Source organism: Hemitrygon akajei, unplaced genomic scaffold, assembly GCF_048418815.1.
Source record: "Hemitrygon akajei unplaced genomic scaffold, sHemAka1.3 Scf000199, whole genome shotgun sequence".
Lineage (NCBI taxonomy): Eukaryota > Metazoa > Chordata > Chondrichthyes > Myliobatiformes > Dasyatidae > Hemitrygon > Hemitrygon akajei.
Genome location: NW_027332084.1, coordinates 323,686 through 350,650, shown reverse-complemented (window position 1 = coordinate 350,650; position 26,965 = coordinate 323,686). Strand labels below are relative to the sequence as shown.

Genomic DNA, 26,965 nt, shown 5'->3' with positions numbered 1-26,965 from the left:
TCTGTTTCCGAGGCCCCGCCTACCGATGATGTAACAATCTCTTCGCGCATGTTCACAGTCTCCGGGTGAACGGTGTTTTTCTTTCCGCTCAGAGCTGAAGTGGGTCGGCTGTGTGTTTGTGAAAGACTTTCGTCTCTTCCGTCAGGATCACTGTCTGCGGGCCGAAGATATCACTTTCCCATCGGTGAGTATTGAGACCGATCCCGAGCGGGGAGATCCGATGTTGGCCGTGAGCCCCGAACTGAGGGCCAGGAATTCATTTGTTTCCCAACTATCTGGGCTCGTCAGAAATATGTCCCCTTCGCTTAATCTGTATTGAACGATCCAAACCAGGAGCCCAGGCTGTCTGTTTCCACAGAATTGAAATGGAAGTCCCGCCGACAGGTCACGTGAGGCTGTGTGCCGCAGATTCGCCCCGCCCTCCGCTTTGTGACACAAGATCACGTGGTGTGATTTTGGCCGCTGAGTCCCGTTAACTTCCCCGAACTCGCCTCGTTTCCTGAGGCTCCTCACATTTGTCCTGGAGCTTTATGGCTGTTGTGTCTTCTCCCGGAGTGGGGTGGGTGAGAAAGGAGAACGTCCCAGGTTGTGGGGATCTTTGATTTCACTGCCTGCTTTACCGAGGACTGGGATGTGCTGATCTGGATCCAAAGGTCTGTGCAGTTCCTCGCAGTTACGGGCGGAGCAGTTACCATGCAAAGCGTGAAGTGTCCGGATGGGAAACTTTCTATGGGGTGATAAAAATTTGGTGAGGGTCAAAGTATATATGGCAAAGTTCTTGTTGTTTCTTCTAACTTTGTCATTTTTGAATCTTTTATACAGTAGTATGTATCATTAATTCAGTAGCTGTGGTGTGTTCTGACGTCTCCGGACCGGCTTTTCCGTGTTTACAACAGTAGGAATAGACCCGTGAGTCTGGTGTTCAAACTGTGTTTGGAAATTCCCCCACCCCTCACTGTCACTCGGTGGAAATCAGGCAGAATCTCAAGTTGCACTAAAAACTAAATGTTTGAAGTCATTCTGACGAAACGTCATTAACCTGAATTGTAAAGTTTGTTCCCCTCCCCGCAGCTGTTCCTTACCTGCTGAGTGTTTCTGGTAATTCCACTTTCTTTTTATTACATTTAACCTGGAAATGGAAATGACTCGATCTGTGATAGTAGAACAGTAAAGAAAGCACAACTTTTCCCTGTCAATTATCCTGGTACCAGTTTGTCTGTTATTGCTGGAAATGTGTTCAGTGCAGTTGTTGCTAACGAGGTTCACATGAATAATCTCATGATCGGCTTTATGTATGAGGAGCATTTGATGGTTCTGGACCTGTGCTGGATGGATTTCAGAGGGATGGCGAGGTTTGTGGAGGCGATGTATGGTTAAGTAAACCTACCGAATAGTGAAAAGCCTGGATACACTGGACATGCAGAGGATGTTTCCATTAGACAGAGAGTCTATGATCTGACAGCACAATCTCAGAATGAAGATGCTTCCCGTTAAAATTCAGTTGAGATTTTTTTTTGCCAAAAGGTGTCTGAAGTGTGGAATTTGTTGCCACAGAGTGTGGTTGAGGCTGCCAGTTGGGTATATTTATGACAGAGATTAATATATTCAAGATTGCTCAGTAGCTTCAGGGTTACAGGAGGAAGGCAAGAATATGGTGTTGGAATAAAAATCAGCCATGTTTGAATGGTGGAGCAGATCAGATGGATCAAATCACCTAATTCTGTTCCTTATGTCTTACCATGACTGAATGATGGCTCCTTCTTATCCCATATTCTTTTGTGTCATGTGAGGGACAATAAAAGATTGTTCACTGAGATCCTTATATCTGCCTTCAACGTTTAAATTTCAGTGAGTTTTGTTCATAGTGACATTAAGCAGAAATGTTTGGTTCTCCTTTTTATTGTTAATGTTCTTCATTATCTTTCATGTTAAAGTTAGACCTGTGGTGAGAGATTTATTGGAAGAAAAACCAGAAATGGAAGCAGAGCGTGACTGAAGACGAGGGAACAGCAACAAGTGAACCAGCCCGAGGATTGAAAGCATCAACTGGAGCGAACCCTTCTGACTCGGAGATTCCAGTGATTCAGTCAGGAGAAAGTTTGGTGAGTCTCATTTACTCAAACACTGGTCCTTTAGACATTACATACCTGTACAAAGGAAGGTAGGAAATAGTTGGAGTGAGACTGAATGTGCCCTAAAGAACCAGTTATGCCTCTGTCAGACCCAGTTGCAATCACTCCAGGTCTGGTAATGTGCTTCCAGCAGCCCAGCCCTTTAAAACCACTCCCATTTTGTGGAAGTCGAATCCGGAGAGAGCCTCTCATAGACTGTATAAGTACAAACTCTTTATTCCAAGTATCTGGGGCTTACTCAGTTAGTCGCTCAAACAGGAACAGTCAATGACTGTTCCCGCCCAATCCACTAACTGACTAACAATTCCCCTTCACCACAGATATATCCATCCAGATACTCCCCACACAAGACATGCTGGAGCCAAAGTTATTTACTACATGACAGGCTGGAGCCCCTAAAGACAAATTACAAAACAGTCATAATGGCTTACACACACAGAACAGACTAAAGCTGCCCTATCTCTGCGCATGAACACACAAGGCGATGAGCATCCTGAAACCCTAGATAGCCTGAAACCCTAGATAGCTACCCTCAAGAAGAAATATGGCTCAGCATGGCTTAGTACATCTACTGATCATCAGCAGTTTCTTTCAGAAAAACAGGCTGCTATTTTTTAACGAAGTGTTAAACCATATTTCATCATTCCCTGCTTTTTGATCATTACATGAGCAATAAAACAGTAATTTTTTTACAGAGAAAGCAACCGAGTACAGCTTTGACTTCTCAGTGGGTAAAAACGGCATACAGCAGTAACTATAACAATGATATGTACAACTATTAGGACATAATGCAATATTATGCCCCACATATTACCAAACAGGCCTTCGAAGATCACCATTTTTACCCTTCAGTGAACCCGTGTAAATCCTGCCCTACTTTCTTGATGCTGTCAATCTCCTAGGCAGTGTGCTTGGAGAGGGATGTAATGTTATTAGACTCATCAGGGATATAGGTGCAGCATTCTGTGTCAATAATAGCACAGGTTCCCCCTTCTCAGCTAGGATAAAATCTGAAGCCGTACGATTCTATACGACTGTTTGCCGCATTGCAATCATGTCAGTGGATATTTCTGTTACTTGGGCCTGTGTTTCTGTCAGGGCCCCTGCAGTATTGTGGCCAGCTCCTCAAGTGCTTGTAGCCAAATTGATTATCTCTCGTGAATTCCTGGCTACTCCATAGGAGAGAAAAACTATCATCAAAGATCGCTCAGTCTCAGTTATTCCTCTCCGCTGCTGGGCACCTGCAAGTATGGCCACGATGCATGTTTCCCAGTGTAGGAAGTTCCGTTTGGTGGGGGCCTGAGATACATCTGTCAAAACACTGTGTCTGTCAGGGCCCCTAGTTCTACCCATTTGGCATAAGTGTGACAGAGACAGAAAGATCGTAACTGGATGCTGGGGTGAGCCCTCTCAAAGACATAAACACAAACACCACTGTTACGCTCCCGTAATGGTTTAAATGAACCAGCAGCAATAGACCACACCTGGAGTCTGGTTTTGATGTTAAAAGCACTGTCTTTATTAGTATCTATATCTACTTGTATAACAACTTAAGCAAAATAATCTAAAGTTAAAGGTGTTATGAATACACATATGTGTAAATATAACTCCCAAACCACTGAGCTCAGGGAATAACAAGCTCAAAGTCTTGAGATGGTGAAGCATGAAAGTTCAGTTCAGCCATGGAATAAATGACGAGAGAGAGATATTTGTAATCCAAGGTGAATGTCGAGAGAAGGCAATTATGTTGAATTCCACAAATTCCTTGGTGGTAAAACGGGATAACAGTCGCCGTAGGTCTTATCCGTCGTTGTTCTAAATCCACATACAAATTATCACCAGAAGCAGCTTATCAGAGGAGTACTGTCTTCAGAAGGATCTACCACCCAAGCAAGGGTTAACACACAGGTTTATTCCGCAGGGTACTCCCAATCCAGATCCAACACACAAAATATTACCGACAGTGATTTCCACAGAATATCCCTTCTCACAAGTGGTTACCACATAACACACCCAAATCTGGCTAAGGGTTAACAAAAGTGGTAGCCATGAGATACTCCAACATATCCCCATATGGATTATACGAATTATCACCAACAGTGATTGGTCACAGGGGTACCTCTTCAAGTGAATTACCACCCCCAGGCAAGGGTTAGCACAAGTGGTCTTCACAGGATACTCCCAAACCAACAGATCCACTCCAATGGATCAAACAAAGTGACAATCACACATTCGGTATACAATGGATCAATAATTAACCCACCCTTGTGGGCATAGGAGAGTCCAAACAGTGACCTTTGGCCACTATGTCCTTTGATTCGAACCTTCCATCTTCTTTCTTTCTCTCCGGCTGACTGTGTGTCCTTGCTTAAACAAAACAAACTTTGAGCTATGTGAACACAAGCTGCCAGCAAGTGTAAACACGCTCCATGGTCAAATAGTTCCAGCCCTCTCTCTCTCTCTTTGTAAGAATCAAACAGGAGCCGAGAATGCTGGCGGCTGACGTCACTGAGGCACTATCTCTCAAAATGACAGTCCACAGCAAGAAACCGAGAGGTTCATCACTCTCTACTATCAACCAATACAATTTCCTTTAGTCCGAGAGAGTCCTTCTACTCAGTAACACGTTTGTAGTCTGTTCGATGTATCCACCGAGATTGCCCCTTCAGTTTCACAGCCGTCGGAGTGGTCAGTAACACTTGATATGGTCCTTTCCACCGAGGTCTGAGTTTCCCTCGATCCCAGTTCCTGATCAGGATAAATTCCCAGGTTCTATGGTGAGATAGTCACTCCTCTCTGCGGGGTAGTTCTCTTCCTTGTAAGCCTGTCATACCTATGAATGTAACGCTTGGAAAATTTTGGTTAGTTGGCATATTTATTTCCCCATCTCTTCCAATATCTAATTTTGCTGGTAGGCTTTCTGGGAGCAATGGTGCACAAGGTCTTGGTCCCCAGGATATCCTCATGGGCCATGCATAAATGTTTTAAACTGGTGACAACCCCGCTTTCCCCTATGGGGTAACCCTCGCGGAATAGGGCTAACGGTAGGACATTCAACCAAGTGAGTCCAGTCTCCGCTGCTGGTCTGGCCAGTTTACTCTTCAGAGTGCCATTGGCTCTTTCCACTCTGCCAGCGGCCCGTGGGTGGTGTACACAGTGGAATTGTTGCTTGATAGCTAGTTCGTTACATACCCCTTCGTTTACTTTCACCACAAAGTGTGGGCCATTGTCAGAGCTCAGCATCTCTGGCAGGCCGTACCTGGGAATTATATCCCATAATAATACCTTCAGAACAGTCATAGCAGTATTAATGGTAGTTGGAATAGCTTCAATCCATCTACTAAACACATCTATAATAACTAAGCAGTATCTATAGCAATGTACTCTAGGCAATTCAATAAAATCAACTTGCAGACACAAAAAGGTCCACCTGGCAAGGGAGTCGTACCCGGTGTGCAGGGTACAGGTTACCAACCACTCCCTCCTTTCCCAGGTGTGTACAATTATGTATCTAATCGGCCAATATTCGTAAAAACTGTGTAGGAACACAAACCTGTCCCACTGGGGTGATCCAAAAATCTAGGTCAGGGTCTTTCTGGCACCCCATCTGGGACCACAGTTTGTGCTCCTCCTCAGAGGCGTCCCCCTGAAAATTACGTACCTCCCATACGTCCGGCAAACCCCTTCTGCTTTAGTCGTGGAGGGTTGCTTGACGGGAACCCGAGGAGGCTACAACTACTGAGGATTGTGCCGCACTTTTCACTGTCTGATCTGCTAGAGCATTGTGTTTAGTGACACAGTCGGACATGCGTGTGTGGGCTGCACATTTAATAACAGCCAGAACTCAAGGTAGCTGTAGAGCGGTGAGTAAGTTGTTTACAAAGGTGGCATTACTAATGGGATGGCCAGAGGAAGTCAGGAATCCCGATGTTCCCAGAGAGCCCCCGAGTCATGTACAATTCCAAATGCATAATGGGAGTCTGTGTAAATGTTCCCACTTCAGTCAGTTTCTGGGATACAGACACAAGTCAGAGCAAACAGCTCAGCCTTCTGGGCGGAGACAGCGGCTTCAAAAGAAGCTTGCTGATCAATTTCACTGTCTGTCACTATCGCATAGCCAGAATATTGTTTCCCTGCTGGATCCACAAAAGAGCTTCCATCCTCATAAAATTGCTTCGGGCTAGAGGGGGATATTGCAGAATGGATGGGAGAGTCTGTCCTTCCTTCACGGTGATCCGGACAGGGGGACAGTTGGTGCGACCGACTTCATGGCCTGAATTTGCTCAGAGATGGGGTACAGCGTCTTGGGATCAGTCAATATTAAAAGTGTGTCTCACCAAATGTCCCGCCTTCACCTCAGACTCCTTCCAGTATCGGAGTTGGACCGCAGCCAAGTCTTGCCAGTCTCCCTCAGTGCTGGAGGCTTGTTTCAGCAAGGTGTAGGCAATGAACTCTGGGCTCTTTGGCTTGAACCCAGGGCAAACACTAACAGTGGTATGGGGAACCACCAATTCTGTCTGTCGCCAAAGGAAATCCGGAAATTCGGCCAGTAATGCACTGCCCACTTTTCCTTTAATCTCTCCAATCACCATGACTGGGAACTTCTGTCCCTCGAGGGGTGCATAATATTGACTTTCCTCAGCTGAGCACCCCGTAATGTCACAGCACAGAGTCACGTGGGGGTCGACCACTGGCAGAAGGGGTTCAAACGCAGTGGAGTCCAGATTAAGTGCCCACCACTGGGGGGTCGGAAATTGGGGAAGCTGTCGGTTGTTCACCTGTCACAGGGTGACACCATTGCCTGTGCAGAGAATCTCGACTTCCAACAGACAGAGCAAGTCTCTCCCTGCTGGATTACATCCCCGACTGCGGGGTGCTGACTGTAAATGAAACCTCACACTGGTTCCCGTGGAATTCCACCTCCAGTGGCTGGTTATGTGAATACGTACGTTCCGTGCCTTCGAACCCAGACAGAGTGAATGTTGCGTCTGATAACTGTAATCCCTTTTCCGATACTATTTCCCGATTGAGAGTGGTTGTAGTTGCCCCCATATCAATCATAAACGGAACTGGAATAGCAGCAACTGTCAATATTACACTGGGCTCTTCCTGAGGGGTGGTACTCACGGTAGGAAGCATCCTTGCTTGTCAATTTCTAAACGGGTTGTTGTCCCCACCTGTCCCTTGGTAGGTTGTTGTTCCCATTTCTGATCCGCAGATATAGCCCGCTCGCACTTCTTCCCACTGAACATATTCACCTTTAATATTCTTTTCATATCTATTATTATTATTATTCAAAAATAGCACAAGTGCATCAAAGTAACAACACTTACAATGCCTCATAAAAGAGGAAATTATCTTGAGGATTAAAAATTTTGTGAATTAAAAAAAAAGAAAAGTGAGGGGAAAAAAGAAGAAACCCATTGGAGGTACAACCCCAGAGCCATGCATCATACAAAAAGCTTCTAAAAATAAACATCAAACTGCCAAAAAGAAAGAAAAGATATATAAAAAAATTTACATTTAGATCTTGGAGGAAATCTATCAGTTAACTGAAATGATAATAACGAGCAGATGAGCCCCATCTCTTAAAATCAAATAAAGGTACAAAGGTTCGACTTCTAATTTTCTCCAAGACACAGCATCACCTGAGAGAGCCATTGTGACAAAGTAGGAGCTGATATATCCTTCCATTTCAACAAGATGGCCCTCCTAGCTTTCAATGTAACAAACATGTTGGTCAGACACAGAAATACCATGGATATTTTGAGGGATTATTCCAAAAAGCATAGTCAATTTATTAGGTTGTAAATTGATTCTGAGTGCTTTAGAAATTGTCAAAAAGATTGAATTCCAAAGCTGTTTTAATATAGAACATGACCAGAACACATGTGTCAGTGTGGCTATCTCATTTTTACATCTATCACAATACTTGTCAACATTGGGAAATATTTTCGAAAGTCTCTCCTTCATCAAATGGTAATAATGTACAATTTTAAATTGAATCAGTGAATGACTAGCACAGATCGAAGAAGAGTTAACAAGCTTCAGAATCCATGTCCAATCCTCCCATATAAAAGGGAAATTGAGTTCCTTCTCCCAATCCTGTTTAATCTTAAGTAAAGGACGCTTATCCCTTTGTAATAATAAATTATAAATTCTTCCAATAGAACCTTTCAACGAGGGGTTCATATTCATAATAGAATCTAACAAATCAGCCTCCAATATGTAAGGAAAATTACTTAAATATTTTTGTAAAAAATGTCTAACTTGCAGATATGGTAAAAAATGTGAATATAAGAGAGAATACTTATTGACAAATTTTTCAAAAGACATTAGTCTGCCTTCTTTAAATAAATCCAAAAAAGAATTAATACCTTTATTTTTCCAAAGTAAAAAAAATTTGGAACACTCCAAGAAGGTTTAAAAAAAGTAATTATGATAAATTATACTACAAAGTTTAACTTTTTTAAGATTAAAAAAATTGCGGAACTGGATCCAAATTTGTAAAGAGTGCTTAACCACAGGATATAGGTTTAAATTAGCAACTTTAGCTAATTGTATAGGTAGAGTAACTCCTAATAACGAAGTTAAATAAAACTGTTTCACAGCTCTCAGTTCCTGGTCTACCCAGATTGGCTGTTCATTCCTATTAACCCAATATAACCAGAAGGACATACGCCGCGTTAACAGCCCAATAATACATTCATAGAGTAGGCAAAGTGAGACCACCATCCTTTTTCAACTTTTGCAAATGACATTTACCAATTCTTGGTCTTTTATTATCCCAAATAAAAGATAGAATAATAGAATCAATCTGATCAAAAAACTTCTTAGTAAACAATAACAGGAATATTTTGAAATAAATATAAAAATTTTGTTGGGCGGAAGCAGACATTTTGCATGCTTCTTCTGGAATAATCCCATAAATTGCTGTAAGTGGATTAGGTTGAACATCCACATCTATAACTTTAGATAATATTCCAAACACATCCCTCCAAAAATTGTTTAAACTTACACATGACCAAAACATATGAGTTAGAGTAGCCACTTCTGCGTTACATCTGTCACAAATAGGGCTTATATTAGAAAAAATATGCACCAATTTATCTTTGGACATGTGGGCCCTGTGTACTATCTTAAACTGAATTTAGATATGGCATGTGCAGATAGGTGAATTATTGACTAAATAATAAATTTTACTCCACTGATTATCTGAAAGTGAATGTTGAAGTTGTACTTCCCAGGTGCGTTGAACCCTATCATTAGGTGACATGCGAGCATTCATTAACTGTTTATAAAGGATTGCTATTAATTGTTTTTGAAAAGGTTTAAACTGAAAAATAGCATAAGCCAAATTTAAAGAGCAGGCCGAGGGGTAAATTGGTAAAAAAAAATCACGTAAAAAATTCCCAACCTGTAAATAGCTGAAAAATGTGTATTAGAGATATCATATTTGTCCATTAACTGTGAAAAAGACATTAAACAGTCTTGTAAAAACAAATCTAAAAAAGTCCACTAAAGGAGGAAAATTGGCTTTATAAAGATCCTGATATTTTTTAGTAATTATTATGCCTAAATATCTAAAAGAATCCATAACTTTAAAAGGAATATTATCATATATAGAGACAGATTCATTTAAAGGAAGTAATTCACTTTTACTAAAATTTATTTTATATCCTGAAAGGTCTCCAAATTTGTCATATAATTTTAGCAAAGCAGGAATAGATTATTCAGGCTTGGATATATATACCAATAAATCATCAGTGTAAAGAGAGATCTTGTGCATGGTCTCATTCACAAAAATCCCATGAATATTTTCGGCTTCACAAAGCAATAGCAAGGGGCTCTAATCTTAAGTTACATAACAAAGGACTTAATGGACAACCTTGGCTTGTCCCCCGTGATAGCTGAAAAAAGGAGACCTACAGTTATTAGTGACAACAGTAGCAATAGGAGCTTTCTATATCATTTTAATCCAATTATTAAAATTAATACCAAAACCAAATTTTTCTAAAGTATTAAATAAATATTTCCATTCGATTCAATCAAATGCTTTTTCAGCATCCAAAGATATAAGGCATTGTGGAGTTTTAGAAGAAGGTGAATATATAATGGTAAATAATCTCCGAACATTTGAGAAAGAATAATGAGCCTTTATAAAGCCTGTTTGATCTTTAAAAATGATTTTTCCCAAAATACTCTCCAGCAGATTGGCCATTATTTTTAAGTGAATCTTAGCATCAACATTCAATAATGAAATAGGTCTGTATGAGGCACAATCAGAAGGATCTTTATCCTTTTTGAGAATTAAAGAAATAGAAGCTTCATAAAAAGTAGAGGGTAAATCACTTTTCACAAAAGATTCTTTAAACATCTCCAACATATATGGAGAAAGCAATTTTCCAAATTTTTTATAAAATTCTACAGGATAACCGGCAAGTCCGGGGGCCTTACCAGATTGCATTGAGAAAATAGCTTTATGAATTTTGGATTCAGTAATTTAGGCATCCAGAATTTTTTTATCCTCAACAGAAATTTTAGGAAAAGCAATCGTTCGTAAAAAAAAAAACAACAACAACAACAGTCATTTCAGAAGAGTCCACTGGACATTGAGATTTATAAAGTTCAGTATAAAAGTCTTGAAAAATCTTATTAATTTCTTCATAATCCCGAGCCAGGGTACCATCTTTTCTACGAATTTTCAAAATTTGCATCTTGGCTCCAGCTGATTTTAATTGAGATGCAAGTAGTTTATTATTTTTATCTCCAAACATATAAAATTGGGTCTTTATCTTAAGTAGATAACCTTCAATTGAATGAGTTAATAATAGGTTATATTATGATTTAAGTTCCACCCTTTTTTAAATGTCAATATTAGGGGAAGTCACATAGACATTATCTAAATCTTTAATTTGTTTAAAAATTTTATCTAATTTTGCTTTAGTCTGTTTTTTAAGTTTAGTTGAATAAGAAATAATCTGACCACATAAAAATGCTTTGAATGTATCCAATATAATTAATTCAGACATACCTCCTATATCATTAAAAAGTAAAAAATTATTTTATCTGGCTTTCGATAAAACTAATAAAGTCAGAGCTTTGCAATAAAGTCTGAGACATGTGCCATGGTGGACGGCCAAAAATGTCATCGTCAAATTCAAAGGACAAACTCAAAGGCGCATGATCAGGTATAGCAATAGCGTCATATTCACAGATTTTAACAATAGGCAAAAGACAGGGATCAACTATAATATAATCAATCCTTGAATATATTTTATAAACATGGAAAGAAAAAGAATATTCTCTGTTATCAAGGTGTAAATGCCTCCATAATTCGATCAACCCAAAATTGGTCAAAAAAGAGTTAATAACTGACGCAAAATGATTTGTAAGTCGTTGATTAGTTGAGCTCTTATCAATCATAGGATTTAAGCAACAGTTTAAAAACCCCACCCATTAACAACATATACTCATTTAAATCTGGCAGTAAAGCAATTTTTTTTTTTAAAAAGCAGGATCATCTAAATTAGGACCATACAAATTAACCAAAACAACCTTTCGATTACAAATGACTCCTTTAACAATTAAAAATCTACCATTAGAATCTGACTCAATATCCTCTTGAGTAAATATATTAGATTTAATAAAGATAGACACACCCTTAGTTTTGCTCTGAGAAGTAGCATGGAGTTGTTTTCCATCCCACCAGCAAAAAAATCTATTTTGATCTTCTGCCTTGATATGCGTCTCCTAAGCAAAAATTATATCAGGTTGGAATCGATTAATAATTTTAAGTCTTTTTTGTTTAATAGGATAATTCCAACCACGTATATTCCAAATTATTACATTAATCCATTTAACTGCCATACTATAATTTTATTCTAATTTACTTTATACATGCGCAGAACACATACCAATACGGGATTATCAAAGATGGCAGTGATGAAGAATAAAGCCATATAGAAAACACACATATAGAAAACCACCCAATGGGAAAAAACTCCTAACTCTAAACCCACCCACCCTCCCAAAAGCCTGAAAAAAAGGCAAGTGAACTAAGATAGATGCGAAGACATGGGCCACTCTGTTGGTCTCGTCTCTGCCTCCCCCCAGCCAGTACATAAAATAAATAAAATGACCTTGCAAGAAAGACAGTAAAGTCTCTACAAAGGAGAGTGTTTACATTCTATCATGTGTTAAACAGAAAAAGAACCAAAATAATATAATCTCTTAGAGAGAAAAACCAGCCCCATCTTAAGTTTAGCTTTAAATCCCTAAGAAAATTTTAAATTCAGTTATAGGGTGCTATAATAAAACAGATTAAAATAAGTTAATAGTATACTTAACTGAACTAAATTGATGGAAATATTAATTAGTAAAATCATAGTAACTTAACCCTCCCAGATAAATATATAAAAAGAAACCCTGTTGGTAGAAAAAAAACTACCAGTTAGTAATTTAAGAAACAACAAAAAAAATCAAACCAAATATTAGATAAAAGGAACAAATCCTTTTATCCTCTTTTCTCAGTCAAATATGTAATTAACCATTTAAACAGTCAAACTTGATCCGTAAATCTTCTTTCCAAAAAAAATCCAATAGGATGTAATGATGAGCAGGTTTTCTTTTCTTCTTTTATTAATCTGTCAATGAAATATCCAAATAGCCTTCATATATCTTCTTTTTGTAGTGTGAGTAATATACAGATAATCAAACAGCTTTTCAGATAGTTCATTCAGTAGTAACGTCAGTGGTGGTGACAGGTATAGCCTGGACAAAATCCAGCTCGACTTTTGTGTCAAAGAAAGTACATGGGGAAGAATTAGGAGGAAAAACTTTCATTCTTGTCGGGTAACTCAAAGAGGGAAATCGTTTCTTATCATATGCTTGTTTCATTACCAAAGCAAATCTTGCTCTTTGTTCCATTACTTCTCTTGGATAATCTTCATAAAAACGGAGCTCAGACTCATTGAATCTGAAAACTCTGTTTTCTTGCCTGTCGCATTATTTGATCTTTAATTTTAAAGTGATGAAAACAAACCAAAATAAATCTTGGTCTGGTTGAGTCTTTAAATTTCAAAGTGGACAGCCTGTGTGCTCTTTCAATAGCAAGTAGCTGTGATGAAATAGTCAGAAATAGATCATGAAAGAGCTTACCAAAGTAAACCATTAAGTCTCCAATTTCAGCTCCTTACTGCAATCCAATGATTCGGATATTGTTTCTGCGTGACTTAGTTTCCTAATCAATAATCTTATTAACGATATTTTTCCAAATGGGTTGTAGTTTCAGACAGTTTTTGCTTAGTTGACTTCAATTCCTCTTCATGATTAGTAACTTGAGTTTCCATATCTTTAAGTTTTCCCAGAAATAAGTTCCTTTCATTATATTCTTTTCCAGTTGATCTTTAATTGCCTCATTCTGATCTTGAATTGATTTCAGTGACTGAACGATATCTTCAGCCCATGATGGCATTTCATCAGATCTTTCCTTCAGCGTCTTTCCTTTTTCATTACCTTTGTCAGTAGGTTCATGCAGATTCTTCCCACTTCTCGTAGACACAGACATATCACTCCCGTTCAAGAATCAGCAATTAAAAATTTGAAATACAAAATTTAAGCTGTGGGCGGGAGAGAAAACTAAGAGCAGCACAGAATTAGTGCTACTCTATCGACAGACAGAGGCAGTCTCCATTCACCTGTAATATTAGTTCCCTTCGGGGTTGATTGGCATTCGAAAGCCCTGTTCCAATGATATGTCAAAGCTCGTTGCATTCGATTTTGGTCATTGTCAGGCCAATCCATATTATTTGTTAATGATGTTGGTTAACTTAGTTGGTAAGCATTGGAGCAGTAGGGCATTAAATTGGGGGGACAGATTCCCATCATTAAAGGCTTGGTCTCCTGCGAAAGTGCTGTAGCAGGCCACAAAACTCATACAGGGTCGATATGCCAGACACGGGTTCGGGATCCCGTGTTTCCCTATCAGTTCTAACTTTAGACTGACATTCCTGCCCTTCTCTCCAATGTAGGCCGGCTTTGGTTTGCTTACGTTGTTTTTCCTGCTGTCGTTTTGGGCGCCCATCCATCCATTCACGCTCTGTTTTTAACATCTCCCAACCTTTGGTGTTCCTTCTGCAGTACTTACCTCTATCCTAGTGGTCGCCAACCTGTCAATTGCGATCGACTCGTCTACCTTTGAGACTTTCCCAGTAGATCCCAAAAAAAAAGAAAAATAAATACACAAATACTGTTGAAAGATTATTTCCGGGTTGTGGGGTTTTAGTTCCCTTCTTTCTACATGCGTGTAACTACACAGTGTCCCCAACCACTGGGCCGCGAGGAAACAACATGAGTCAGCTGCACCTTTCCTCATTCCCTGTCAGCCCACTGTTGAACTTGAGTGCACGCGAGGTCATCAGTCGCCTAACCGCAGTGACACCCTCATGCCAGAGATCACCAGTTGGCCTCAGCGGCTGGTGGGAAGTGCCGTCACTACTGGCCTGGAGTGCTGCCTCTAAACCGGTTTAGCACACCGAATGTTCGTGGGGAATCCGGCACTAAAATATTCGCAGACGACCTAATTCGGGCTCAGCGTTTCATAGGTATCAGAGCAGCTACCGTGCTGTGATCTACTGAAACAAACTTTTGTCGGCTGATAGGTCCTACTGGGGGGGCGGGCTCGTGCCCTGTCACACTCCTTGCTCGGTTGGTCACTCTCTCCGGACTGTGACTGCCGCGGCTCCGGCACAGGGACCTCCGGCCCTGACATTGTCCTCTCACCCGACCCACGACCAACCAAACCAAGCCAAGGCATCTGGCGGCGGGCGGGCAGGAGGCTGTCCAATGAGGCAATGAAGCCCTCAAAACTGCTTCGGTACCCCGAGTCCAAGCACCCTGCACTTAAACGAAAACGTGTTGAGTTTTTTCAGCGGAGAAAACGTGAGCAGCGCGGGACAGAAGCTAAGTGCCGAGCGCCACAAAAACTGAATTACGGAATAGACTGGACATAAGGAACTTATGAGTATCACTGTATTCCTATTGTGTTTAGCACCCCCACCCACCCCATCCCCCGTTGGCCGGTCCACAAGAATATTGTCAATATTAAACCGGTCTGCGGTGCAAAAAAAAGGGCGGGTGCCCCAGTGTTTATACAGTATTTCTACTTCCAGGTTGTGGGGTTTTACTTCCGGTCTTTTCTGCCCTGGTGCGCATGCGTGTAACTAATTGATCTGGGTCGATCTTGCATTTGACTAAGACCAAGGTAGGGGATCTTGGGCTTAAAATGGTTGGTGACCACTACTCTATCCCTTTATCACATGCATTATTCCTCCAACTTGCTGATAATATACTGTTCCACTTTAAAGGTATGTCACATCCGGAATTTTTTCCAGTTAGCCGAGGATTTCCTTCCACGCCGCTGTGTGGTGTTGGGAAATCATGTACAAGGCAAGTTACAGCAGTAGTTTGCCATTGCCTTCTGCTGGGTGAGTTGTTTTGTTCACCAGCTCTAACCCAGCACAGATGAAAATGTGCAAGTGAGTCGGCTGGATTCGAACTCGGGACCTCTCGCCTCGAAGTCCAATGCTGAAGCCATTATGCCACCAGTGGCATAGCCAGCAAAGTTCTGCTTTACATCTGCCTTTTCCTTCCATTCCCTTTTCAACAATTTCCACTTATTTCCTCAGTTCTTTTTCCAAATCAAATTTACTGCTTGTTCTCATGAGGTAATAACCCAGGCTCCTGCACCCTCCCCCATCCGTGGCCACATTTTGTTCCCCAATTTCTTATTCAGCACTGCACTCAACATTCACAAATATTTTTCCTTGTCTGGAGAACTCTCACACAAATTGTATCGGGCTGCTGCTGGCCCACTCGTATCAATTGACTGCAATTGACCAATGGTCTCTAAGTAATTTATCGGGCACAAAGCCTCCTGCTCAATTAACAATGAGATAAATTTACCCGGCTGGCACCTCCTGCTTAATTGATGAATTTACCTGGCACGTCTGCCTCCTGGCCATTTAGTAAAATTTTGCCTACCTTATACAAATCTGCCAACAATTTCTTTCCCGATCCTGTCAACGTATGTGATCAGCCTTGGGTGAGGCACTGTACGTCCAAAGGAACTAACAGTGAGTTACAAATTTAAAATACCTATTGGGCTCCCATTCGGTCTCCACAGTCCCCAGAGTGGTCCAGCTGCTTACTCAGCCTGTCTGCTTGGCACTCCCTATATTGGGATCCTGTCCGTGATGCCAAATGTTAAAGTTGAATCTGAATAAAACTCAGGAGACCAGCTTCTTATCGACACCACGGTTTATTGTGCATTCAAATGCCTGCAGGAGTTTGAGACCCATTTGTCAAAGTGAAGGCACGTAAGCACTGCCACCTTCTGACAAGTCGAATGACTTAGGTTACAGCCGTATATTTATACATAGTACATCCCATACATTAATATTGCAAGTTGTTATTTGAACTGGCACGCCCACTAAGTGTGTTGGTGCAAAACTTAATTACTTAGATAACAGAGTTTGCTAAATGGTTTTAATTATAGATGGAAGTACTGTCCAGTCCTTATCAGTTATTCCCTTTGCAAGGCCCTGACTTAATTACAAACAAATGTTCATTCCTGTCCTTATCAGTGAGTCCTTCTCCCTTTACTCAAAAGAGGATACAATGTATAATGTTATCAGCTCTCAATGTGTCTCTCTGCAAGCCGCAGAGAACTGGTAATGAGTCTGTCTTAGCTAAACGCTGAAGACTGAGTTCACTTCAGTTAAAATTCCTATTCACTCCCAATTATTCTTTTAGCCAGAGGTTACACAGGTTCAAAATGAATTTTTTCATATACCCTCAATTCGTCAGGAGGGTTCAGGGGAAATATTTATGCCCAATATAGAAACTGGTGTTACCTGTGTGTATTGTGGCAATGCAAGAGGTGCTGGAGAATTTCTAAGTGGGAAGAAGTGGAGTAATATTTGCAAATCTGACTTTTTAAAGCATAATTTAGCAAGCAAACCACATATGGAGAATATGCAAAAGCTTTGGTGAGAAAATCCTTCATTACCAGTTACAGGCCTGCTACATAGGTTGTGTGAGAGTACAGATGAACTCGATCAAACCCAGAGGAGATCAAAGTACTTATCAACAGTGATTTGCTAGCTGTGAAAACGATTACCTCTCTGTATAAAATTCACTGTGCACATGTCACTGAGTTAAAAAAAGTGCACAGTACATGATTTATGTGCACACTGGTCATTACAAATTAGACGGAACATTGGTGGGAAGGTGGTGATACCTCCAGTGTCCCTGATGTCCTCACCTATAAGATGTGCACCCTGCACGTTAAGGAGTTGGAACCTGAAATGGATGAATTCCGGATCATCCGGGAGTTGGAGGGGGTGATAGATATGACATGAAGAGAGGTGAGTTACACCCAAGGTGCAGGACACAGGAAACTGGGAGAGAGTCAGGATGGGGAATGAGGTTAAATAGCCATTGCAGAGTACTCTTGTGCCCATCAAACACAACAAAAGGTAGACCACTTTAGAAACTGGTGGTGAAGGGGATTACCTGACAGAGAAAAGTCAAAGGGGTGATAGGGGATTCATTAGTTAGGGGAACAGAACAAGAGGGGACTGATATCCAAGTGGTAAGGCATGCTAGTGCTAGTGTGGGTGGAACGGGTGATGTGGTTAAAATAAGCTGTAAGGGGAATGGGAGCCAAACAGATAATGGAGAGGGTGAATTGAATTGAATTGACTTTATTAGATACATACTTCATAAACATGAGGAGTAGAAATCTTTATGTTATGTCTCCATCTAAATGTGCAATGTGTAACTTATAATAGATAGTTTGTACATAGGACAGTCAATATAACATCGAAATGCAATTGTATCAGTATGAATTAATCAGTCTGATGGCCTGGTGGAAGATGATGCCCCGGAGCCTGTTGGTCCTTTTGCTGTGGTACCATTTCCTGGATGGTGACAGCAGGAACAGTTTGTGGTTGTGGTGAATTTGGTCCCTGATATCCTTTGGGCCCTTTTTATACACCTGTCTGTGTAAATGTACTGAATAGTGGAAAGTTCACCACTACGGATGTGCTGGGCTGTCCGCAACACTCTCTGCAGTTTCCTGCAATGAAGGGAAGTACAATTCCCATACCAGGCAGTGATGCAGCCTGTCAGGATGCTCTCAATTGTGTCCCTGTAAAAAGTCCTCAGTATTTTGGTCCCCATCCCCAACTTTTTCAACTATCTGAGGTGAAGGAGGTACTGCTGTGCTCTTTTCACAACACAGCCGGTATGTACAGACAATGTAAGGTGCTTGGTGATGTTTATGCCGAGGAACTTAAAGCTGTTCACCTTCTTAACCCCAGATCCAGTGATGTCAATAGGGTTATCCTGTCTCCATTCCTCCTGTCGTCCACAATCAGCTCCTTTGTGTTTGTGACAATGACGGAGGGTTTGTTTCCTTGACACCAGTCAGATGTTCAGATCATAGATAGATTCAGCAGTTAGATGGTTGAGCTTGGTGCGATGAATGTGCTGAGCTGTGTATATCACAATGCAAGAAGTATCAGAGGAAAGCCAGATGAGCTCAGGACAGGGAATTATGATATTCTAGCCAATATTGGGACTTGTTTACACCCAACAGTCTGAGGGATTTAGAGGAACAAATTTGTAGAGAGATTGCAGACCATGCCAATAAACAAAAAGGTTGATTCAGTAAGTGATTTTAACTTTCCATATATTGACTAGGACTCCCATACTATAAAAGGACTAGATGGGGTAGAGTTTGTCAAATGTGCCCTTAATCAGTATGTAGAATCTCTAATATAGAAGTGAACAATAAGCTGTTAGGAAATGATCCAGGGCTGGTGACAGAATTTGTGATCATAATGCCATGAGATTCAAAGTAAATATGGAAAAAGAGAGGTCTGGACCACGGGTTGAGATTCTAAATTGGAGAAAGGTCAATTTTGATGGTATCAGAAAGGATCTGACAAGTGTGGTTTGGGACAGGTTGTCTCCTGGCAAAGGAGTACCTGTAAGTGGGAGGCCTTCAGATGTGAATTTTTGAGGATGCAGAGTTTGTATGTGGCTGCCAAAATGAAAGTTGAAAGGTAACTGGTCCAGGGAACCTTGCTTTTGAAGAGAAATTGAAGCCTCGTATATTTTGTTCCTCTAAATGCCTCAGACTGTTAGGTGCTACCGAGACCCATTAATGACTACAAATCATGATTCCACGCACTGAGCTCATCTGAATTTTTTTGTTGTCTTCTTTTGGTTTCTCAAAGCTTCCGAATAGTTTTTGTTCTTTTGTTTGCCCTCTCTTTGACATTTACGTTGGCTTTGGCTTCTCATTTTAGCCACAGTTGTGTCCTCCTGTCTTTCTAATGCTTCCACTTCTGTGGAATCACTCAGCTCCCGAATTGCTCCAGAAACTCCAGCCACTGCTGCTCAATTGTCACTCCTACCCTTTCCCTTCCAAACAAGTTTGGCCAGCTTCTCTGCCATAGAAACATGGAGAAGTTCAGTAAAGAAACAGGCTGTTTGGCCCATCTAGTCAATGCCAAAAAATGCATTTAAACTTGCAGTGCAATCTGGACCAGCTGGCAAAATGGTTTGAGAAATGAAAAAGGAATTTAATGCAGACAAGTGTGAGTTGTTGCTCTTTGGTCTGACCTACCAAGGGAGGTCTTTCACAGTGACTGGTCAGGCATGCAAGAGTGTTGTAGAAGAAAGGGACCTCTTGTAGAAGAAAGTCCTTAATTCACTGAAAGTGGTATCACAGTTAGATAGAGACGGAAGGGAAGATTTTAGCCCAATGGCCTTCATGAACAAAAGTACTGACAACAATAGATGGATGTTATGTTGACTTGTAGAAGACATTGGTGAGGCCTAATTTGGAGTACTGAGTGCAGTTTTGGTCACCAACCTACAGGAAAGATGTAAGGACTTTGAAAGAGTTCAGAGAAAATTCACAAGGATGTTGCCAGGTCTGGAGTACTTGGGTTATAAGGAAAGATTGAACAGGTCAGGACTTTATTCCTTGGACTGTAGGAGATTGAGGGGAGATTTGATTGTGATAGAGGGGCATAGATAGTGTAAATGCAAGCTGGCTTTTACCACTGAGATGGGGTGGGAGTAAACCAGAGGCCATGGGTTAAGGGTGAAAGGTGAAATGTTAAGGGGAACATGAGGGGAAACTTCTTCACACAGACAGTCATCCGGCTGTGGAATGAACAGCCAGCACAAGTGGTGCATGCAAGCTCGATTTCAACATTTCAGAGGTTCATGTAGGTACCTGCATGGTAGGGGTATGGGAGTGGGCAGATTAAGTAGTTCTGCACAGACTAGATGGCCCAAAGGGCATGTTTCTGTGTTGTAATTTTCTACAAGAAAGTGAAATATTACAAAAATTCACTCTGTCTTTTTAACGGCTGTGCGGACCAACCATTCACCTCAACAGGAATTTTTTATATGGCATTAAAACTGGCACTTTAAGTTAATAATACATAAAAGAAAATCCCAGATGCACATCAAGAAAGACGAATTGCGTGAGACTGTTTCAGTTACTGTGGGGCCAGGCACCCATGCAGCTCAGCAGGAACAGGGAATAATACCAATGGAGAGAGTCCAACTCAGCCAAGGTACAAACTGGAGATGGCAGAAATGCCCCATTCTTATAGAAACAGGAAAAGCATCAGGGAATTGATGGTCATTCCAGATACCAGCACTCTGCCCAGTCAGGAGATGATTTCTCTGTCCAACTTGGGTAGAACCTCACTGTAACAGTGTTATACCAGATCAAACCTTGGCAACTCATGTAATCTCATCTGAAATGTTGTCCTAAACCCACTGATCGATCTTGTAAATCTTTTTACAGGTTAAAAACAAGAAGGAATTTGTCTCCAGGAAGTTCAAACATGGCACACCAGTTTGGTTGTCTCTGTCCAGATATTTAAGAAGTGGAGCAAGGGATTCAATTGACCATCCTTCCTGCTCAAACTGTGGGGAGGGATTCACTCGGTCATTTGACCAACTGGCAACCCGTCATTTTACACAGGAGAAAGGCTGTTCACCTGCTCAAACAGTGGGAATGAATTCACTCGGTTATCACAATTGAAGGTACATCAGCAAGTTCACACTGGGCAATGCCATTCATCTGTTCTGTGTGTGAGAAAGGATTCAGTCAGTCTTCCCACTTGTGGAAACTACAGTCAGTTCACTCTGGGCAAAGGCTGGTGATCTGCTGAATATCTGGGAAAGGATTCACTCAGTCATCTGACCTAATGGCAGACCAGCGGGTTCACACTGAGGAGAAGCCATTCAGCTGCTCAGTCTGTGGGAAGGGATTCACTCAGTCATCCCACCTATACAGTCACCAGCGAGTTCACACTGGGGAGAGGCTGTTCACCTGCTCAGAGTGTGGGAAGGGATTCACTCAGTATTCCTACCTACATAGACACCAGCGAGTTCACACTGGGGAGAGGCCATTCACCTGCTCAGTCTGTGGGAAGAGATTCACTCAGTCATCCCACCTACATAGTCATCAGCGAGTTCACACTGGAGAGAGGCCATTCACCTGCTCAAAGTGTGGGAAGGGATTCACTCAGTCATCTCAACTACTGTCACACCAGCAAGTTCACACTGGGGAGTGGCCTTTCACCTGCTCAGAATGTGGGAAAGGATTCACTGAGTCATACACCTTACTGGTACATCAGCGAGTTCACACTGGGGAGAAGCCGTTCACCTGCTCAGAATGTGGGAAGAGATTCACTCAGTCATCCAGTCTACAGAGACATCATCGAGTTCACATTGGGGAGAAGCCATTCACCTGCTCAGTCTGTGGGAAGAGATTCACTCGGTCATCCAACCTACATAGTCATCAGCAAGTTCACACTGGGGAGAAGCCGTTCACCTGCTCAGTCTGTGGGAAAGGATTCACTCGGTCATCTCAACTACTGGCACACCAGCAAGTTCACACTGGGGAGTGGCTTTTCACCTGCTCAGAATGTGGGAAAGGATTCACTGAGTCACACACCTTACTGGTACATCAGCGAGTTCACACTGGGGAGAAGCCGTTCACCTGCTCAGAATGTGGGAAGAGATTCACTCAGTTATCCAATCTACAGAGACATCATCGAGTTCACATTGGGGAGAAGCCGTTCACCTGCTCAGTCTCTGGGAAGAGATCCACTCGGTCATCCAACCTACAGAGACATCAGCAAGTTCACACTGGGGAGAAGCCGTTCACCTGCCCAGTCTGTGGGAAAGGATTCACTCAGTCATCCCAAATACTGGAACACAAGTCAGTTCATAGTGGGGCGTGGCCATTGTTATGAATCCCTAGGTTTCGTTTGATATGGACTGTCATTTTAAGAGAGATTAAGAAGGTGAATCAGTCTGACTTGCAGCTTGTTTACATCGCTCGCAGCTTGTTTAGTTTTAACTGAGGACACAGACACTCAGAGTCAGACGGAGACGGATGAAAAATGGAAGGATTGAAAGCAGGGAACTAGTGGCCAAAGGTCACTGTTTAGAACTTTCCTTTGCCCACAAGGGTGGGTTAATTATCCATTCACCGTACATCGAATGTGTGGTTGTCACCTCGTTTGATCCATAGGAGTGGATCTGATTTGGCACATCCTGTGGAGACCACTTATGTGTTAACCCTTGACTGGGTGTGATGTGGTCATTCATTTGAAGATGATACCCCTCATGGCAAGTCACTTTCGGTGATAATTCATATGTAGATTTGTAAAGATCACAGATAAAATCTACAGCAACTGTTCTCTCATTTTAACACTATGGAACCTGGAGAACAGATAGACAGACAGATGTACTTTATTGATCCTGAGGGAAATTGAGTTTCATTACAGTCGCACCAACCAAGAATATTGTAGAAATATAGCAATATAAAACCATCAATAATTAAATAATAATAAGTTAATCTTTGCAAGTGGAAATAAGTCCAGGACCAGCCTATTGGCTCAGGGTGTCTGACACTCTGAGGGAAGATTAGAAAAGTTTGATGGCCACAGGCAGGAATGACTTCCTGTGATGCTCAGTGTTAGATCTCGGTGGAATGAGTCTCTGGCTGAATGTACTCCTGTGCCTAACTAGTACATTATGGATTGGATGGGATTCATTGTCCAAGATGGCATGCAACTTGGACAGCATTATCTTTTCCGACACCACCGTCAGAGAGTCCAGTTCCACCCCCACAACATCACTGGCCTTACGAATGAGTTTGTTGATTCTGTTGGTGTCTGCTACTCTCAGCCTGCTGCCCCAGCACACAACAGCAAACATGATAGCACTGGTCACCACAGCCTCGTAGAACATCCTCAGCATCGTCTGGTAGATGTCAAAGGACCTAAGTCTCCTCAGGAAATAGAGACGGCTCTAACCCTTCTTGTAAACAGCCTGAGTGTTCTTTGAGCAGTCCAGTTTATTGTCAATTCGTATCCCCAGGTATTTGTAATCTTCCACCATGTCCACACTGACCCCTTGGATGGAAACAGGGGTCACTGGTGCCTTAGCCCTCCTCAGGTCCACCACCAGCTCCTTAGTCTTTTTCACATTAAGCTGCAGATGATTCTGCTCGTACCATGTGACAAGATTTCCACCATAGCTCTGTACTCAGCCTCATCTACCTTGCTGTTCGACATAACTGCCTTCTCTCGACATTTACCCTGAATTACAAATATCTCTCTCATCACCTATTTTGTGGATGAACTGAACTTTCATACTTTACCATCTGAAGACTCCGAGCCTTATTTTCCCCGAGCTCAATAGTTTGGGAGTTATATTTACACACATATATACACATAACACTGTTAATCTTTGTTTAACTTGTTTAAGTAAACCTAGTGAGCTTGAGCTCCAGTACAAGTGAGAAAAATTAAAGCTGGAGTCTGCGGAAAGGCAGAGGCAGTTTGAGGCTAGAGAAGCAGAAAAACAGACAGAAAATTGTCTCAAAGTGTAATAAAGGGGGAGGCTTAGCATGCCTATTCTGCTTTGACAGTTGCTGAAGCAGCTGATTATTTATTTATTTATGCTGACCCAATCATCGCCACTGGGCTATAAACGTGCAGGAGCAGTGTGTGGTTCAGTGCTTTGCTCAAGGACACACACACTGCCTTGGCTGAGGCTCAAAATCATGACCTTCAGATCACTAGTTCAACACTTTAACCAGCTGGCCACGCACCACACATTATGACCTAGTGAAGCAGGCTGTGCTCAAAGCTTATGAGTTGGTCCCAGAAGCATACAGGCAAAAGTTTAGAAATTTGAAGACATCTGTGAACCAGACTTATATGGAATTTGCTTATGAGAAATTTGTGTGTATTGCCCACTGGTGCACATATAAAAATGTAAATGATGTTTTTAACAGCTTGAAAGAGTTGGTTTTAATTGAAGAATTCAAAAAGTGCGTCCCTGATTACATAAAGACGTATTTAGATGGAAATGATGCTGCCACTATGCAGGAGTCTGCTAGATTAGCAGATCAGTTTGCTTTAACTCATAAGGTTATGTTTACCCTGAATAAGAGTTTCGAAAAGAGTAGCAGGGATAACCAGGGTAAACCAGAAATTAATGCTGGGATTTGTCACACTTGTCAAGTTTTGACTAAACCTAATCAGGTCATCCCAGTGGTCCCACTCCAGCCTATACCTGCATTCGGTGAACCCTTTTCCAAAGTTATAGTGGATTGTGTTGGCCCATTGCCAAAGACTAAAGCTGGCCATCAGTATCTGCTAACTATTATGTGTACTGCATCCAGATTCCCAGAGGCAATGCCTCTTAGAAATATTAACTCTTACCGAGTTTTTTTTTTACTTTATTCGATTTGCCTCAAGAAATCCAGTCTGATCAAGGAAGTAATTTTACATCTGGGTTATTCCAGCAGGTAGTTTATGAACTGGGAGCAAAACAAATTACATCGTCTACATACCATCCGGAATCACAAGGGGCTTTAGAAAGATTTCACTCTAGCCCCAAAACAATGATTAAGACATACTGTGTTGAAAATGGAAACGACAAGGATGAAGGAATACATTTGCTTTTGTTCGCAGTAAGAGAGTCGGTTCAGGAATCATTGGGCTTTACTCCATTTGAACTCGTATTTGGTCGCAGAGTGAGGTGAGCTTTGACCTTGTAAAAGGAGCGGTGGATTGATGGCGATGTACATGTTAACTTGTTAGACTATGTTTTAAAGTTCAAAAATAAACTACACCAATTCTGTAGCCCAGCAAGACAAAACTTAAAGATTTCTCAAAACAAAATGAAGTGTTGGTTTGATAAGCAGGGTTGCGAAAGAAAATACCGGGTGGGGGATAAGGTGCTTGCCTTATGTTGACGAATTCACTTCAGGTGAAATTCAATAGACCGTATGAAATAGTCTCTCAATTTAATGATGTGAATTATGTTATTACAACACACGACCGAAGTAAACTAACACAGCTGGTACACATGAATATGATAAAGCCTTATTTTGACAATCAGGCACCATCTGTATGTGTTGTTGTCAAAATATATGAATCTGGCAACCCTGAGAATGAAACAATTGACTCGTCTGAGACTTTTCACAAGCCAAACATGGTCCCAGTTAGACTAATGAACTCCATTGTTCCAGAAAATATTGATCTGCAGCCAAAGCAACAACAACAGCTGAAGAAATTAATTCTGAAGTTTAAAGATTTATTTCCCGGTGTTCCCAAGCAAACCACGGTCTCAGTACATGACGCAGATATTGGTCAAGCCAAACTGATTAAACAACACCCATATCGCATGAACGTAGAAAATGTAAATTGGCTGAGCAATTGTTGAAAGTGTTGAAACAAAATCAGTAGGTCTTAGAGGAACTGATTATGGGAAGGTAAATGCAGTAACAAAAACAGATGCCTATTCGATCGCTAGGATAGATGATTGCATCGATAAGGTTGGAATAGCTAATTTCTTACAAAGATTAATCTGTTGACGGGGTATTGGTGTGTTCCATTGACGGACAGAGGTAGAGAAATTTCTGCATTTGTGACATCATCTGGGTTGTATGAATACAATGTTTTGCCTTTTGGAAAGAAAAATGCTCCAGGAACATTCCAGAGAAAGATTGATTTTGAAATTCGAGGGTTAGAACACACAGATGTCTATATTGATGACTTAGTCACAGGGAGTGACACTTGGGAAGAGCATATCTCTGCAGTAGAAAAGTTGTTTGGCAGGCTTTCCAAGGCCAGCCTTACAGTTAACTTGGCTAAGAGTGAATTTGGCCATGCCACTGTGACCTGTCTTGGCTATGTTGTAGGTCAATGCAAGTTGGCTCCTGTTCGGGCAAAAGTTCAGGCAATTTCTCAAGTTCCTATTCTGACTGCTAAGAAGGCTCTTAGAAGGTTTCTGGGAATGAATGGATATTACCGTAAGTTCTGTAAGAAATTTGCTGCTGTCGCTCTTCCTCTGACTAATCTCCTGAAGAAGGGTGAAATGTTTGTTTGGACTGAACCTTGTCAGGAGGCATTTGATCGATTGAAAGTTATTATTTGAGATTAGGCCAATCAATGTAGTATTCTCAGCAAATTTAATTAGCAGATTGGTGCTGTGGGTGGCAACACGAGTCACGGGTGCACAGAAAGTAAATGACAGGGCAAAACAGACAAACCTATGGGTTGTGTGTCCTGAGGGTCAGTGAGACAGAGGAGATGGAGCCCACTGTTACCACCTGCCGGCGATCTGACAGGAAGTCCAGGATCCAGCTGCACAAAGCAGGGTGAAGGCCGAGGTCTCAGAGCTCCTTGTCGATACTTCATGCCTTTGTA

The 26,965-nt window shown here is 41.6% G+C and overlaps 1 protein-coding gene across 4 annotated transcripts in view; it reads left to right on the top strand.

The window, feature by feature from the left end:
- LOC140724381 (uncharacterized) overlaps positions 1-26,965 on the top strand; it is a 34,043-nt gene continuing 7,078 nt past the window's right edge. Inside the window, exons 1-3 of one of the 4 annotated variants that reach the window (XM_073038829.1) lie at positions 1-184; positions 1,939-2,102; positions 21,031-24,956. In XM_073038829.1, the coding sequence (XP_072894930.1) occupies positions 21,437-22,489 (1,053 nt within the window). In that variant the 5' untranslated portion in view covers positions 1-184; positions 1,939-2,102; positions 21,031-21,436 and the 3' untranslated portion in view covers positions 22,490-24,956. Of the gene's footprint in view, positions 185-564; positions 586-1,934; positions 2,103-21,030; positions 24,957-26,965 lie in introns of those variants that run through there. The other 3 variants (XM_073038828.1, XM_073038831.1, XR_012098115.1) reach the window with 3 other exon arrangements.